Source organism: Trichoderma camerunense (assembly GCF_050948025.1).
Source record: "Trichoderma camerunense strain CBS 138272 chromosome Unknown V8C40scaffold_20, whole genome shotgun sequence".
Taxonomy (NCBI): domain Eukaryota; kingdom Fungi; phylum Ascomycota; class Sordariomycetes; order Hypocreales; family Hypocreaceae; genus Trichoderma; species Trichoderma camerunense.
Genome location: NW_028145350.1, coordinates 164,738 through 179,876, shown reverse-complemented (window position 1 = coordinate 179,876; position 15,139 = coordinate 164,738). Strand labels below are relative to the sequence as shown.

Genomic DNA, 15,139 nt, shown 5'->3' with positions numbered 1-15,139 from the left:
GATGACATTTACCTGTATACAGGAGGAGAGATGGAGGCACTGTGGCTGTCATCAGAGGAGGATTGATCATGATTAATCTGTCTACGGCCAAGCATCCGGAAGAATAGAGATATCCACCTGGGTATTATATAGAAAAATATTTGGCTTTGCCCAGATAGGAATACAGCTTTTGCCTTTTCTCTCTGGGATTGATGCAACTTGAGATGCTGGTTGCAGCCAGAGCGCCCCGTTCTTCGTCTCTCTCAGCACGCAGAGAGGCTATCATGTTGGATACATTTCATATGCCTTTTCTTGATTTGGATGGCTTCCATTCTGATTCATTATATTTCGTCCAAATCTCTACACGTGCGTTTCCAACGTGCCCATTACTCATGTTCCATCCCCGTAAATGAACGCCATACATCAGCCCAAGGAGAACATTGTCAAAAAGAGCTTGCATTCTCCAATTGCCCCAGCAAATGGCAGGCAGCTGCAATTGTTTCTCGCATTGATGTCACTTCAGCCTGGGTCACGTTCCTGTCAGGTGACTGCAAGGCACAACTGAGCAAGTGCTGGAGAGGAAGGTTCAATTCACTTCTCAGTTCACTCCTTCACTGTTCGCTAGATCACCTGATCTCGCCAACACAATTTGCACATTCCCTATTTCCTTCACCCAAAAAATGCATATTCCGGGTACTCATCTTTTTCCCAACTAATGGAGATATCGTCTTGATCTCTCCCAAGTCACAACGCGGCACCCTCCTCTGAAGCAGTCATCAAACGAACTGTTTCTATCAAGTCCAGTGCCCATTTTGTGGCGAAAGCCAACTGCAGCCATGGATGAAACTTCTTCTGGCGATGGCCCTGAGAAATCTCTAAAATGGTTTCCAGGAACTGCTGAGCAAGAACGGCGATTTCGAAAATGGATCGAAGAAACCGATGAACCTATCTGTATTGAAGAGGTTGAGGAGTGGCTAGAGGCCAATGCTAGTAATCTTCTAGAAGGGGATGATGGGGGTGTAGATTTTGAGCAACTTTCCAACAACATTGCCAGGGATTTCCAAAGGGTAAGTGTATCTCACCTTTTAAGTCGCTTTTCTAACCTAGGTGTCACAGAAAATCTCCCCCACAGCCAACGTCAGACTTCCTGGCTATGGGTATCCTCTTGACTTTATGTATGTTGGCTACTATCCTGTCATCTCAAATAACGACGGGATTAGGTGGTATACTGCACCGCTATGGAACAGAGAGTTATGCATGATGAAGGTTATCGAAGAAATCACCAGCAAACCTGGATGGTGTGATGATGTTCGCCATGCCCACATAGCAGCCAAGTGGAAGAAAGAGATACTTGGGCTGGATTGGAGCAATTATCTCAGCTATGCCGACTTTACACCTTCTATGGCTGACTTGGTAGGTCTCAGAGACGCAAAGCATTTCTATTACCGCGACAAGGGCATTTCCTAATTCCTCCAGAATCTCTCTTTGCTTTCAGTTAACTAATTTAGGCTCGATGTATAGTGTATCGATGAGCTGAAGCGCAAAGCGGATTTGTATGAAAAGACTGGACTCATTCCTGTCTTAGACGCTGCTGTTTGTGTTATCAAATCCGACAAGCTTGTACCTGATGCCCTAAAGCGGGAACTATCTCTTGGTCGCCAGAAACTATTCCAATCCATGTCGGATAGTGACAAACCGCGAGATGAAGTCACTATCGATTTGATAGACCCCTTTACATGCCCGCTCATGTATCACCGCTCTCGAATCCTTCCCGATAGAAGTATCGATCTCACCAACTGTCTAGAAGCTTGCGGTAAGGGGGATATTCTTCTTAGCCCTTGGGATCCGAAAAAACGAAGCCAGCGATACAACATGCTTGATCCATCTTTCCAATGGCTTCCGTGCGACGTCATCATGGATGAGACTGGAAAAGCCAAGATCAACAGTTACATCAACAACCTACATCCAATTGAGCACGCTGATATGTACACTACCATCGAAAAGTTCATCAATTTGGCCCTACCAGCTTTGGATGTCCTATACAGATGGCCGTTTGAGTTTGATCACCAGCGAATAGGCTCGCATGACATCTCTTATGACTGCAAAGTTCCTGAGATCTGCGCCGACAAAGAATGCAGTTGTTTGAACATCCCGGCGGAAGCATGTAAGACATTGGCTGCATGACAGCATTCACGGTTGCATTAATGGCTACAATACTGACATATTTATCTTATGAAGTCGAAGAATACAAGACAGAGCGGCCGCAGAAAGAGGAATCAGAGAGCACCTACGAAGACAAGAATGATCGCCTCCTAAATCTCAAACTGGAACGCAACGAGACCCAAGTGGAGCATTTACTACGCAAGTGGTTTGATGAAGGTAATGATTGGTGCCAACAAGTATTAGAAAATCGTGTTGACCCGCTCGGCAAATGGTTCAATGAGACACACCCATTACACTTCTCTGAGCCAATATTACACGATCATCACCTAACCGCGTCAGACATCCACTCATCCGCCTTTTTCTCGGAAAAGTTTCCCCCCAAAAAGCGTGATCGCTTTCAGATCGTTGTTAAGTTAACTGAAATTCATCTTACTCCCGAGAATCCAGAATACGTGTGTGACTCATGGAAAACGGATGGCCTTCTCAACGAACATATTATATCTACAGCTCTTTTCTGTTACGACAGCGACAATGTCACGGATGGTTATATGTATTTCAGTACTGTGATTGACCAACGGGATTTAGAGCGCATGCGGCACCTCGACAGATTTGATGTTGAGCGAGCATACGCCTTCAGGCCAGCAGACGGAGAGTTCCAGAGTATAGGCCGTGTTCTTATTAATACTACCATGGCCGTGTTTTATCCCAACATTTACAGACACCACCAGGGATCTTTTTCGCTTGTCGACCGCTCTCGGCCAGGTTATCGCAAGATACTCATGTTGCATCTTGTTGATCCAGCCATTCCCATTATATCGACATCCAACGTACCCCCACAGCAGTTTCACTGGTGGACCGAATGCAAAGCTCATAATGGGGGATTACAGATTATTGAAAGGTTACCGCCAGAGCTGAGGGCAATGGTTAGCAGTTATGTGGATTTCCCGATCGACAGTGAGAAGGCGAAGGAAATTCGAAATGTTCATCGGGTCAATAGGGCAAGGCTAGAGTATCGCGCAGGTTATGAAGATCGCTCGTATGAAACCGATTCAAATGATGAGAGCCAGGGCGATGATGATGAAGGCGATGATGATGAAGGCGATGATGATGAGGACCAGGATGATGAGGACCAGGATGAGGGTTTCGATTCAGATGAGTCTAATAATGAATGGCGGGCCAGTGATATTAGAAAGGTGAATAATGCGCATCAAGATCCAGTTAGATGATATTTAACTAGATAGGATCACTTTAGGCTTCACAGCTGCGTTCACAACGGCCTAACACACATTTTGAGAGAATTACAAAGCAGACATTCATTCTATGTTTTATGCATTCCCTTTTTAAAATTTCCAGTTCAACCTATCAAACAAGTGTAGCGAGTTCCCTCCGTTTCCTCGCTCGATCGCCCGGGACTTTTTCTTCCATTACAAGAGAAACCCCCTCCTTTGATCCCATGCAAGCAACACAAGGAGAAAAATAAAAGGGATTTGAAAACACAACAAGTAAAAGTGTTCAAGAGATCAAATTCGGACGCCCTACCAGCCACCACCCCCTTCTCGTAATCATATGCTTCCACCCTAACCACGGACGGCCGCTCCCAGAGCTCCGCCCGTGAACTGCGTGCCACCAGCCTGTCGCTGGGGGTTGCCGCCGCCTCGAGGGCCTCCTCTGCCGCCGCGGGCACCTCCCCTGTGGCCGCCTCGGCCCCTGCCGCCTTGTCTCTCAAAGGCACTTGATGTGCCCTGTGTGCGCTGCTCCAATGTCCGCTCGTTGGTCTCGATGAGCGCGCTGGCCTTGTCTGATAGAGCGAGGGCCAGAGACTGGAGTCTGCTGAGCTCGACGCCCTTGCGGAAGATGACGTTGTTGGTGACCTGGTCGAGGGAGGCAGCGAGCTCCTCGTGGCTGATCATCTTGCTGATGACGGCAGCCACCTTGGTAGAGTCGAGCTCGAACATGCTGCTGAGGGTGTCGATGGCGAGGGTGTCGTAGAAGGGGGCGTAGGTGAAGAGGTATGTTCGGAGACCCTCCTCCTGGATCTGCTTGGACAGCATCTCCTTGATCTCATCGGTGCTGGGCATCAAGTCCCAGATCTTGATGCTGTGGATGTAGGTAATGGATTTCTTCCACTCGCCGGCAGCCAGAGCCTTGGAAGCCTGCATCACGTGGTCACGAGTGTTCTCGGGAGGTCCAGTGAAGATCTGTCTCTCGTGGTACTCGAGCATACGGCGGTAAGTCTTGCTGATGACGCGCTTCTTGACGTCGGGAGAAGAGCCAGTCTGGGCGAGGAGGGGAATCTCCAGAAGCATGCTGCAAGTGAGGTATACGCACTCGAGCAGCTCCAGGTTGATGTGCATGTGGAAGGGCAGCTGTCGCTGTTTCTCAAGGCGCTCCTGCTCGGGAGAGACCTGGCTATATCGCTGCATCATGACACCCTGGGCGAGCAGCTCCTTTTGACGGCCGCTTCCGCAAATCTCCTGCAGGGTGTTCTGAGCGTCATAGATGAGACCCTTGCGGAAAGCGCAGAGACCGACTTGAACAAGAGTTCGGTTGTACAGGATCTGGCTCAGGATGTCGAAGCCGGTAACAGTCTCCTGCAAGTGTGACATGAGCATCATGTCGCGAGCCTTGTAGTACTCGTCGTGGAGAGCAAGGAAGTAGACTTGAGAGAGCAGGGCTCTGGCACGAAGGATACCCTCGCTGTGGGCGTAGAGGTAGCCGCAGAGGACGTTGACCAGGCTAGCGGGGTCCTGAGCTTGGGCACGAGGAGTGGTAGTAGAGTCGACATTCTCGCCGACGGCCTTCCAGGAGTTCTCCTCGAAAGTCTTGACAACTTGGGCAGGCTATATATCACGTTAGCAACACATATTAAACAATGAAGATGGAGAATTCCTTACCTTGAAGTAGACGTGCTCCAGTCGTCGCATGACAATACGGTTAACGCTGTCCTGAGGAACCTCAATGGTCTCGTCCTTCTTCAAGGTCTCGTAGTACAGGAGACCACGGAAGATGACGTTGTACAGAGCACCCTCATCCTGCAGGCGTTCGATATACTCTGAGGTGTGGGGGTCGATGCTCTGCAGAGATCGGTGCAGCTCGTCGTCGAGTCTCTCGACATAGGAGACGATGCTGCCAGCAACCTTGATGTGCTTCTCACCAGGCTGCAGAGTAGGGGGCTTCTCATCATCATCCCACTCCTCGACGTTCTCGAGAACGACATACTCGGAGGTCTCTGAGAGAAGGGTCAGGAGCTGAGACAGTTCCTTCTCAGCGGCCTTCCAGTGCTCCAGGGGCATAACGTTAGTAGTTCCAGAGCCAAGGTCGAATCGAGCAGAGACCAGGGTCAGAAGAACGCGAATCTTCTGGTAGGGGGTGTTGGCGATCTCGCCGAGTCTCTCCATAACCTTGATCTGCTCAAGTCTGTCGGTGTTCTTCTTTCCACGAGTCTCCATAATGCCTCGCAGGTGCTTGAAGATGCTCTCGGGGGTGTACTGCAGGGTACGGCCACCCTTTCCAACGGTGGCGAATCCCTCATCAGCGACCTCCTCAGCGCCGGCAGTCTCGTCGAACGTGACGGCCCTGGGGGCCCTGGGCTGGGGAATCTCCTCCTCTTCATCTGAAGACCACAGGTAGGTGTCCTTGTCCTCTCGGTAGACGGCAATCTGGTCTTGGTAGTCCTTGTTGGTCTTCTTGACCTTTTGCTTGACGGCGTTGAGAGCACGAGCCTGGGTGGCGTTCATCTTCTTGGGGGTAACCTTTGCCTTGGCAAGAGCCTCATTGACGGATTCCTCGATCTCAGCAATGACCTTGATGTAAGGCTTGGGTATTCTGCTGCCGGCAGGAAGCTTGGTGACTTGTCGGTTAAGCTTGTCGAATTCTGTTTGGAAATAACATTAGCGTTGTTGTTCGGTCATCGCGTCATGATTGTTGCCATACCGGTAGAGATGAGAGTCCAGTCGCCATTCTTCTGACCGTTCTCAATCTGCTTAATCGACGTTTCGAGCTCGTCCAGTCGCTTGACCTGTGCGCTCTTGACCTTGTCTCGGACCTCATCGTCGCTACCCTCGCTGTCGGACGCGACGTTGTCTCTCAAGAATCGGAAAGCTCCCTGCTTCTGGTCGCCGCCGGCATCCTTGTCGTCATCTTCACTTTCCTCGTCGGAGTGGTCGAACTCGTCGGATTCTTCTTCGGACTTTTCCTGGTCGAGTTCCTGATCCTCCTCTCCGGAGTAGAGTTCTTCCTCGTCGCTGGAGCTCTCGCTGGAGCTGTCGTCACCGCCGCTGCGGAAAAAACGAGACATGTTGGCGGATCGTGTTCCTTGTCTTCGGTTGATCAGATATCCCGGTCGAAGGTGTCGCAGAATTCGGGAGCCAGGCCAAGGGCAAAGACTCTCCTTCGAGGTGCGCGGGGTTGGTTCAAAAGTCGAGGGTCAAAAATTCACTGATTTTTGGTGGGAGGTGGGGCGGCATCTTGGGGCTTAGCGAGTGCACTTTGCAACTTTGCTGCTTACTAAGGCCATCTGACCACTAGCATGTAATCGATGGGAATGGCCGGACATTTGCCGCCGCTGCCTCTGTGCCTAGGATGGCTGACATCAGCAGCGGAAATAGACGGCTAGATAATGTTTTCGATGTCCTCGGTAGAACTCAGTCTTGAACTCTGCGATTTCCACAGCAGATATAGGGTTATCTGATTGACGCCCACAATGATATCACTACGCTGTACGGAGAGCGCCTCCGCCGCACGGTCCTTTGTCCAGCTTGCGAAACGGCGGTACTCAGTGGCCACCGCACATGTACAACAAACGCCTCTAGAGTTTCTCATACCGCGCGGAGCTTCTCACTCTTCTCGACTACGGACGATCAGGGTCTCTCCTCAATTTGGAAATGGGATATCGATGGCTCCAGTACCCAGAACATCCGTTCTTTCAATAAGCCGACAGCCAACCAGCCGGTCATTCACAGCATCCGCCACCCGACTGGCCACAATATGCGTACAAAATCCCGTAAAGGGCGAAGATGGCAACGAGATGAAGTTGGAAATCACTTCAAGAGCAGCTCAGGTATGATTTAGACTTCGAAATTTGCATTCATTCCTTATACTGTTTTGGCCGCATTGCTTACAAATTCATACAGCGACTCTCTGAGATCATGGCCAAGGACAAGAACCCGAACCTAGCCCTGCGCATTCGAGTTGAGAGCGGAGGTTGCCACGGCTTTCAGTACCTCATGAGCCTCATTACGATGCCCACAGGAGAAGCACGCGAAGCTTCTACAATTATCTCCGAGGAGGACAGCATCTTCCAATACGTTCCGGACGAAGCCAACTCTGCTACTCCGCCCGCCGATAGCCCGAAAATCGTACTAGACGAGCCTTCCCTGGAGCTTCTCACGGGCAGCAAGGTGGATTTTACACAAGAGTTGATTGGATCGCAGTTCAAGATTGTTGACAATCCATATGCAACAAGCAGCTGTGGGTGTGGGACAAGCTTTGATATCAAGGCGTAGAGCATATTAATTCCCATGTACAATTACCCATCTGCGCAGGAGTGGAGAGCCTGACTAATAATCGCCACTCAATGGTTCACTGAAAGATTTAATGGGCTGGGATATCCTGCAGCAGCAGATAATGAGACACGAAGATACAATTGCACGTCACAGGTAGATAGTTTTTAGAAGCAATTTAAGCATCACACGGCATGGAAACTCGAGTGTCATTCATCGAAGAGTCAATTTATCAAAAGCCAAGTCGCGATACCAACGCCGAGCAACCATGCATGATATTTCCTTGTTCCCACTCCCAAAATCCGTAAAACCCATTTTTGTTTTAATTGACTTAGTTCATCTGGCGGATGAGACCATTGATGGCCTCCTCGCGGTTGCCAAGGTCACCACCCTCAATGAAGTGCTTGAACTTGCGGGGACGGAAGCCACCGTTGGGGTTGCTGAGCTTGAAGGGCCACAGGAAGTTGGCAGCCTGCTTGAAGTTGGGGCCAACGGTGAAGATCTCGTGGACGAGATCCTCAACGCAGATGATGCCGTACTTGCCGAGGTTCTCCTCAACGATGGAGTTGTCGGTCAGGGCAACGCGCTGCTTCTCGACCTTTCCGTATCCACGCTTGTAGATGAGCTCCTTGACGGACTTCAGGTTGGGGTAACCGTAGGCAATCCAGGGCTCAACAATCTTGAGCATCTCAGTGATGGCCTTGGTGACCTTCAGGAAGACACCGTTGTTGATCTGGAGAAGACGGAGCAGCTGGAGGACCTTGCGGGGCTTAGGGGGCATCTTGTTGATACTGGGAAAATTGTTAGTTCTCAAAGCTTGTCAAAAAGATGTCGAGTTTACACATACCCCTTGATACGGACGACGAAGATCAGCTTGGCCTCAGCGGGGATGTAGGCAGAGTCGTCGGCCTTGGCGGCACGGCGAAGACGGATCTTCTCACGCTCAGCGCTGCGGTACTCCTGAACGTACTTCTCAGCACGCTTGAAGATGACACCGCGCTTCTCCTTGTTGGCCTATTGGAAATCATGTTAGCGATGTGCTTGACACAGAAAACTGTAACATAGCCAAGTGTATTCCAAATCAAGTATCAGACCCGAAAGAAGGTTAACGATCAACGACATCGACACATTGTGTCTAGTTGACGATATGTTGTGCATCATGAAGACATTGGAAGGAAGAGAGATTATACATACAGCCTTGCGCTTCTCAACAACGGCAGCACGCTCAGCGCGAGCCTTCTCCTGGCTCTTGCGCTTCTTGAGCAGGGTCTCAGGGACCAGGACGTGGTCGTTGGTAGGGACGCTATATTCAAAATTCAGATTAGTACGTAGTCCGCCATACAGTTGTATGGAACAGAGCGCCGATGCAAGAACTGTAGCTGAAATGCGACATTCTCAACAAGGCTGACTCGAGCTGAATTTGATCGGTGAGATAGGCGACAATGGCACGCATGTTCCAGCAGTACTCAATTGAAACCTATATTCCACTCATCCGACAACACCCCAGACAAGAAGGACTTGTCCAAGAAAGATAAAGTCGTAAGCAATAAGCAACATGGCCATTTTCAGACCAAAGCCAATTGCCTTTATACGACAATGAATTTAAGAGAGAAGATGCATTTAGAGCGATTCTTCATCTCCAACACCCCATGGCGCCGTCTCTCAGCTCGCAAAATCTGGTTGACCAAAATTCTGAATAACTGAGGGAGACGCCTCGGGAGGGATCGAGCTGGCAGGCCGAATCTCTTCACGAAGAAAAGCTTTTCATCGGCTGCCCAGCGAGAGGACCACGACAATCTGCAAACATATCGAGACCGGGCTTCTGCCCCGTATCGCAAAGCGTTCAGGGAGGAGGCACATACGTAGACATTTTGGCGGCGGCTGATGGCGATGTCTGATTGTATCGTCGAAGCTGTGCTTGGAGAGAAAAGAAAAAAAGACCAGAGGAGGGAAGGAAAAAAAAAAGAGGGAACAGTACCTCGTTGGTGGAGCTTGCACAAGGTCCCACTCTCGAAAATTTTGGTGTAGGGCAGGGCTTGTAGTCGTAGGAGCTCAATGCCCAATTTTTTTTCGCTGTGAATTTTTTTGTGTGGGAAATAATTCTGCCGCGCCCCACCGCCCCTCTAACCGCCCTCGCTCGCTGCAACCACCACTCCAGCGCATCACGGCTTCTTTTTTCTTAGTGACTCGCCAGTTCTCAACAGCCCCGTGACGAATAACCAGACGTCGACAAATTCCTCAACATGCCTCCCAAGAAGGTCGCCGCTCCTAAGGAGAACATCTCCCTGGGCCCCTCTGCCCGCGATGGTACGTTTTGAAACCATCCCCCGACGAAATCATTGGTTTGGTGAATTTTGATGGTTTTTGCGCAACGACCTCGAAATTTCCCATATCAAAAATTGATGCGGGGTGAAGATGATGGCAAAATTGGCGACGAATGTACTAACAATGGCATTCAACAGGCGAGCTCGTCTTCGGCGTTGCTCGTATCTTCGCCTCCTTCAACGACACCTTCGTCCACGTCACCGATCTGTCCGGCCGTGAAACCATCACCCGTGTCACCGGTGGAATGAAGGTCAAGGCTGACCGTGACGAGTCCTCCCCCTACGCTGCCATGTTGGCTGCCCAGGACGTCGCCGCCCGCTGCAAGGAGCTCGGCATCAACGCTCTGCACATCAAGATCCGTGCCACCGGTGGTATGTTGCGCCCTCCCATCGCAAAATCTCGGCTTGAGAATATACAGTATAGAAGCTAACGAGGTCTATTTTGACAGGTAACGGCACCAAGACTCCTGGCCCCGGTGCCCAGTCTGCTCTCCGTGCCCTGGCCCGTGCTGGCATGAAGATTGGCCGCATTGAGGACGTTACTCCTACCCCCTCCGACTCTACCCGCAGAAAGGGTGGTCGCCGTGGTCGTCGTCTGTAATTGCTGTATTTTTTCTACAAACAGAAAAAAATACGGCATTTGCATGCTTGGCGAACCTTTGGTTTGGGATCAAGGCAGGAGTTTCGCTATCTGGTTCTTTTATGTGGCGTTGAGAAAAAACGAGGAGAACGGCCCTTAAAGCCTGGTCTCCAACTCTACCACGCTCTGCTCAGGTTCCTTTGTCCTTTTTACTAGAAAGAGGATATTATGGCTTGATGTTGATGCAGTAGACAGTTACAATTTCGCCCGAAGAAGGCTATGAAAAGTTATCTTCCTGTCAGAGTAACACTCTTCTGTGAGATGTGCCACATGTGATTCTTCAATTTGAATGAGCAACAATGAGTGTATGAAGCAATGTGTTATGATTAGGTCTACTTGATATCTGGTTCTAACATTCCCATATTATCCTTGACTCTGTGTCTTTAATTCCAGACGCCTTGCTACTCATTATAAAAAGAGATGTAACTTTTCGGAGCATATCAAATGCTCTCAGATTAAAATCGAAGCTTACTTGAATTGTGGTTTCAACGACCACATGCCTCTCCCAGTACTGCTGGGCCGGTTCAATACCGCAATCATTTCCAGCGCAGACTTGAATTCGTCGCTCTGTTTCTTTCCTGGGCAGTAAGAATTGAAGTGGTCCACCAGCATCTTACTGGGGACCTTTCCTCCGTGACGGTTGATGAATGTCTTGATCATAGGAATAAAGTCCTTCGCCTTCAAGGTCTTCTCGCTTCCAGGTGTTCCGGATCGTGAGCTGCTGCCGCTGTCTAAGCCCTGGCGATCTGCAAGGTTGCTCATAATACCCGCCGAACTTGGTCCTCCACGACGACGGTTACCGCCAGGACGACCTGCAGTACCAACTTCGCCTGTCCAAGTAACCGTACCAATTGGTACTCGACGAGCTTCCTCTCCCGCATATCGAAGATGGGCTGCAGCCTGACGGGCGACCATGTTTGCCTCCTGGCGCAGGACAGACATATCGGCCTGCACTTTCTGTGGACCATTGACAATCTGTTCGTGGTCATAAGCGCTGTTGACTGATCGCGCAAAGATGCCCTCAAGCATTCGCCTCTCTTCATGGGCAGATGGATCCTCCTTGACTTCCTCCGTTGCGGCGACGAGATCTAAGCTCTTTAGTTCACCCTCTTGTTTTCCTCGTCCCACATTTTTGATGGGTATCAGAGATTTTGCGTCGGTGTTATCTATGTTTTTGTTCAAGTTTACTTCCGCACCCCTGAATACTTCGCTTCTCGACGCAGCAGGATCTGTGTTCTTCTCAAAAGTGAAGAGGTCATATAAATCTGAGAGATCGTAAGAGCTTCGCTGCTTTGGATCTTTAAGAACCTTGTTCGTCATAAACTGCTTGAAAATCTGACGATGATATATCTTCTCCTCAATGGTACCTTCAGTCATGAGTCGGTAAATCTTGACAGGTTTGTTCTGGCCCAGTCTCCATGCTCGTTCTCGCGCTTGTAGGTCAGTGGATGGATTCCAGTCTGGATCAAAGATGATGATTCGATCTGCACCAGTAAGGTTTGTGCCCAATCCACCAGTCCTAGTAGTCATGAGAAAGACGTGGATATCAGGATCGGAGTTGAACTTGTCAATCATCGGCTGTCGCTGATCGATTGGAGTTTCGCCATCCATTCGAAGATAGGTAATGTTACAATTCCTGATGCACTTCTCGATAATGTTCAACATCTGCTTACCCTGTGAAAACAGCAGTGTCTTGTGTCCATTTGGAATCATGACTTTTTGCAAGAGGTCTTTGGTAAGCTGAAGCTTTGCTGACATTTTCGGGTTTCCAACTTCATAACCCGGCTTATTTGCAAGAGATTTGTCAAGCAAATCAGGATGATTGCAAATCTTGCGGAGGATGTCAATTCCATAGAGAGATTGGCGTGTCCTGTTCAAAATGGCGGAGACTTCGTCGGAGCGGAGAAATGTCTCGTATGCTTTGCGCTGGCCTTCTGTCAATTTGCAAAACAAGACCTGCTCTGTCTTTTCTGGAAGGTCGGCAGCCACGTCAACTTTCAATCGCTGGAGTAGATATTCACTGATAGTCTCCTTCAAAGCTTCGGCGCATTTTTCAGCAGTCATGACTTGAAGGTTAGACGCATTTGCATAGCCACCCTGCCGAATGGGAATCTCAAATTGCTGCTTAAAGTTGACAAGAGTACCCAAGCGCATTGGATAGATGAAGTCAAAGAGCGACCAGAGTTCCGTGAGATTATTCTGGATTGGTGTTCCAGACAAAATGAGACGGTTTGGCGTATTGAGCTCTTTACAGGTAACGGTGATTTCGGCATTTGGATTTCGGATTTTATGACCCTCGTCAAGCACCGCATAATCCCATTCAACGCCCAACAGCAGATCGGCATATGTCTGAAGACCAGTGTACGTGGTAACCAAAACATGACCTTTCTGGACAGCTCCTCGAATGATTCTCCTTGCGGCTTTTTCAGATTTGGTAGCCATTGGGCTAAAGTGTTCCACATCGTATTCATCTTCAGCTGTAGGATTGAGCATTCCACTACCTGAAGAATGCAAGATTGAAACACGCAGAGGTGGCCACCAGCGATGGAATTCGCTTACCCACTGCCTGAGGAGCGTGGCTGGAGCGACCACAATAACCGGCTTCTTGAGCTTTTTGCTGTAGTGCAGAGCGGCAATGAATGCAATAAGCTGGACGGTTTTACCAAGACCCATTTCATCTCCGATGATGCCTCCCACATTTTGCTTGTAGAGTTCGGCCAGCCACTGCACGCCAGTCTTTTGGTATCCGAAAAGGGATGGGTACACATCGCCTGGCAGTTTGAGGTCATCGGTAAAATAATGATCTGGCACACCTGGTGCTGGTTTAAACCATTCGTCTTCCTCCTCATCGCTCTCTTCGGGGCTTGTAACAGAAATGCTTTGACGTTTAGCTCGCCTTGCTCGACTTCTTCGATCAACCCAATCCTTCAATCGCTTCTTGTAGTGAGCCTCATTGCCATCATCGACCTTGCTAAGATCGATAGCTTCTTGCTCAGCAGCCGATGCCTTGGCTTTGGCTTTACGACGTTGTTGACGGACAATGTCATCTTCTGTTGTTTGCTGCCACACCGTAGAATCAACAGATTCTGAGCTAGATTGTGCCTCGGGCTCAAAATCAGCCGACGGTTCACGTTCTGCTTGTTTTTGGACCTTTCTCTTCTTCCGCGGGCGAAGTGAAAATTCAGCCTCTGCTGCTCCTTCACTCGCGGATGGCTCTGTCACTTCTTCAGCAAAGCCTGGACGCCGGAGCAGTTGATGTGACAGAGGTCCCTCGCTGGCTTCATTGTTCAGTTGCTCCGCGGTGGCTTCCTCTTCGGCATCCAAAATGGTGTCAGCGAGTTGGCCCTCAATGCCAGCAGGTCGTGCGCCTCCTAATTTCGAGAACGGAGTAATCTTGCCTGTCCGGATGAGATAGTCGCGATTGCTTTCTCCAGGAAGCCTCTTCGATTTGGTCTGGTTCAGGCCGTTTAACGGATCTTCTTGGTGCCTCTTCTGAATACGTGATTCGAAATCGTTGATGTCTAGAGTGGCCTGCTTGATTTCCTGTTCGAACTTGGCAATTTCGGTTTGAATCGTTCGAGACTGGGTCGGGTTGCCAGCAGCCTTTTCCAGTCTCTTTTTCTCCTTGTCCAGCAGAGACTTGTATCTCTCGCGGGTCAACTCCAATTTGAGGATTCGGTTGCGGTCCTTTTTGTCTTCAGCCTCCATCAGCGCCGCGTTGGCCTGCATAGTGATGTCTCGCTCCAGATCATCCTGGTCTCGTACAGTTCCAGAGAGGTTTTTCAGCGCATCTTCTTCACTGATTCCAATAGCTGGCGGAGAATCAGTATTGGTATCGGGTGTTGAGCCTTGTTGAGCTGCTGCTACCATTTCGCCGAGCAAGGCGCTGCGGCTTTCACCGACATCCTTCTCCTTTGTGTCGCTTTCAGAGTCCATGATGTCAGTTGGACCGCTCAAGTTTTTCGGATTAGTTGTAGCTGGGTATCGATGAAAGATTGTAAATTCGAGCCTTGTAGATTTTGAAGAGAAGTCACAATAAATGAGAGGAATTTGGAAGGGTTAGATGTGACATGTTCTGTGTTCCTTGGCAGTTGGGCGATGCCTGTGACGTCCACGAGGGCCGATTCACGGCGGGGAGAATATGCAGACTAGAAACCAGCAAGAATTGCACTGCTTGTTCTTGTCGAGATCATTTATTATGTCGTTAGAATCGGCATGACCTTTAGCCGAGATTCCCGTGGCGAAAGATGGCTCATGAAGAGAAGATGAAATGAAGAAAATGTGAAAAGACAAATGACGAGCAATGTGAATCTGTGCTTGTAAACAGTGGCTGAAATGAAGCTTCAATGGCGCCTCGACGTGTGAGTGGCAAAGCAGCAAGGCGCTGATTGGTTAGCATCAAAGGGAGCCACTGCATAAGCTCTGGGCAAGTCCGTGAAATTGTGCATTTCTCTGTCACGTGACTGTGCAATGACTGGCTTTTGGGGAAATTTAAGAGCAACTCCAAGCTTCAGGGTAGGAGAAGGTTAAAC

The 15,139-nt window shown here is 49.6% G+C and overlaps 6 protein-coding genes across 6 annotated transcripts; 3 read left to right on the top strand and 3 right to left on the bottom strand.

Annotated features, from left to right (window-relative positions):
* Positions 1–815: 815 nt before the first annotated feature.
* Positions 816–3,368, top strand: V8C40DRAFT_269780 (DUF4246 domain-containing protein; the record flags this gene model as incomplete). The annotated part of the gene is made up of 4 exons (XM_083220125.1): positions 816–1,046; positions 1,096–1,392; positions 1,501–2,143; positions 2,218–3,368. 4 exons carry the CDS (start codon positions 816–818, stop codon positions 3,366–3,368), a joined length of 2,322 nt encoding a protein of 773 aa, XP_083068869.1.
* On the bottom strand, positions 3,345–6,560 carry V8C40DRAFT_255146 (translation initiation factor eIF3 core subunit c). The gene is made up of 3 exons (XM_083217982.1): positions 6,076–6,560; positions 5,037–6,016; positions 3,345–4,982 (listed from the first exon to the last, which is right to left on the bottom strand). The coding sequence occupies exons 1-3, from the start codon at positions 6,437–6,439 to the stop codon at positions 3,720–3,722; spliced, it is 2,607 nt and encodes an 868-aa protein (XP_083068868.1). The 5' UTR covers positions 6,440–6,560; the 3' UTR covers positions 3,345–3,719.
* Positions 6,561–6,773: 213 nt separating this feature from the next.
* Positions 6,774–7,907, top strand: V8C40DRAFT_255145 (HesB/IscA family protein). The gene is made up of 2 exons (XM_083217981.1): positions 6,774–7,201; positions 7,275–7,907. Exons 1-2 carry the CDS (start codon positions 6,845–6,847, stop codon positions 7,644–7,646), a joined length of 729 nt encoding a protein of 242 aa, XP_083068867.1. The 5' UTR covers positions 6,774–6,844; the 3' UTR covers positions 7,647–7,907.
* Positions 7,770–9,775, bottom strand: V8C40DRAFT_255143 (60S ribosomal protein uL30). Its single transcript, XM_083217980.1, has 4 exons — positions 9,506–9,775; positions 8,838–8,946; positions 8,491–8,657; positions 7,770–8,434 (listed from the first exon to the last, which is right to left on the bottom strand). Exons 1-4 carry the CDS (start codon positions 9,511–9,513, stop codon positions 7,975–7,977), a joined length of 744 nt encoding a protein of 247 aa, XP_083068866.1. The 5' UTR covers positions 9,514–9,775; the 3' UTR covers positions 7,770–7,974.
* A 39-nt stretch (positions 9,776–9,814) lies between these two features.
* On the top strand, positions 9,815–11,074 carry V8C40DRAFT_255141 (40S ribosomal protein uS11). Its single transcript, XM_083217979.1, has 3 exons — positions 9,815–9,950; positions 10,106–10,339; positions 10,417–11,074. Exons 1-3 carry the CDS (start codon positions 9,887–9,889, stop codon positions 10,566–10,568), a joined length of 450 nt encoding a protein of 149 aa, XP_083068865.1. The 5' UTR covers positions 9,815–9,886; the 3' UTR covers positions 10,569–11,074.
* Positions 10,920–14,971, bottom strand: V8C40DRAFT_255139 (DNA-dependent ATPase RAD26). The gene has a single exon (XM_083217978.1). It carries the CDS (start codon positions 14,541–14,543, stop codon positions 11,076–11,078), a length of 3,468 nt encoding a protein of 1,155 aa, XP_083068864.1. The 5' UTR covers positions 14,544–14,971; the 3' UTR covers positions 10,920–11,075.
* Positions 14,972–15,139: the final 168 nt, after the last annotated feature.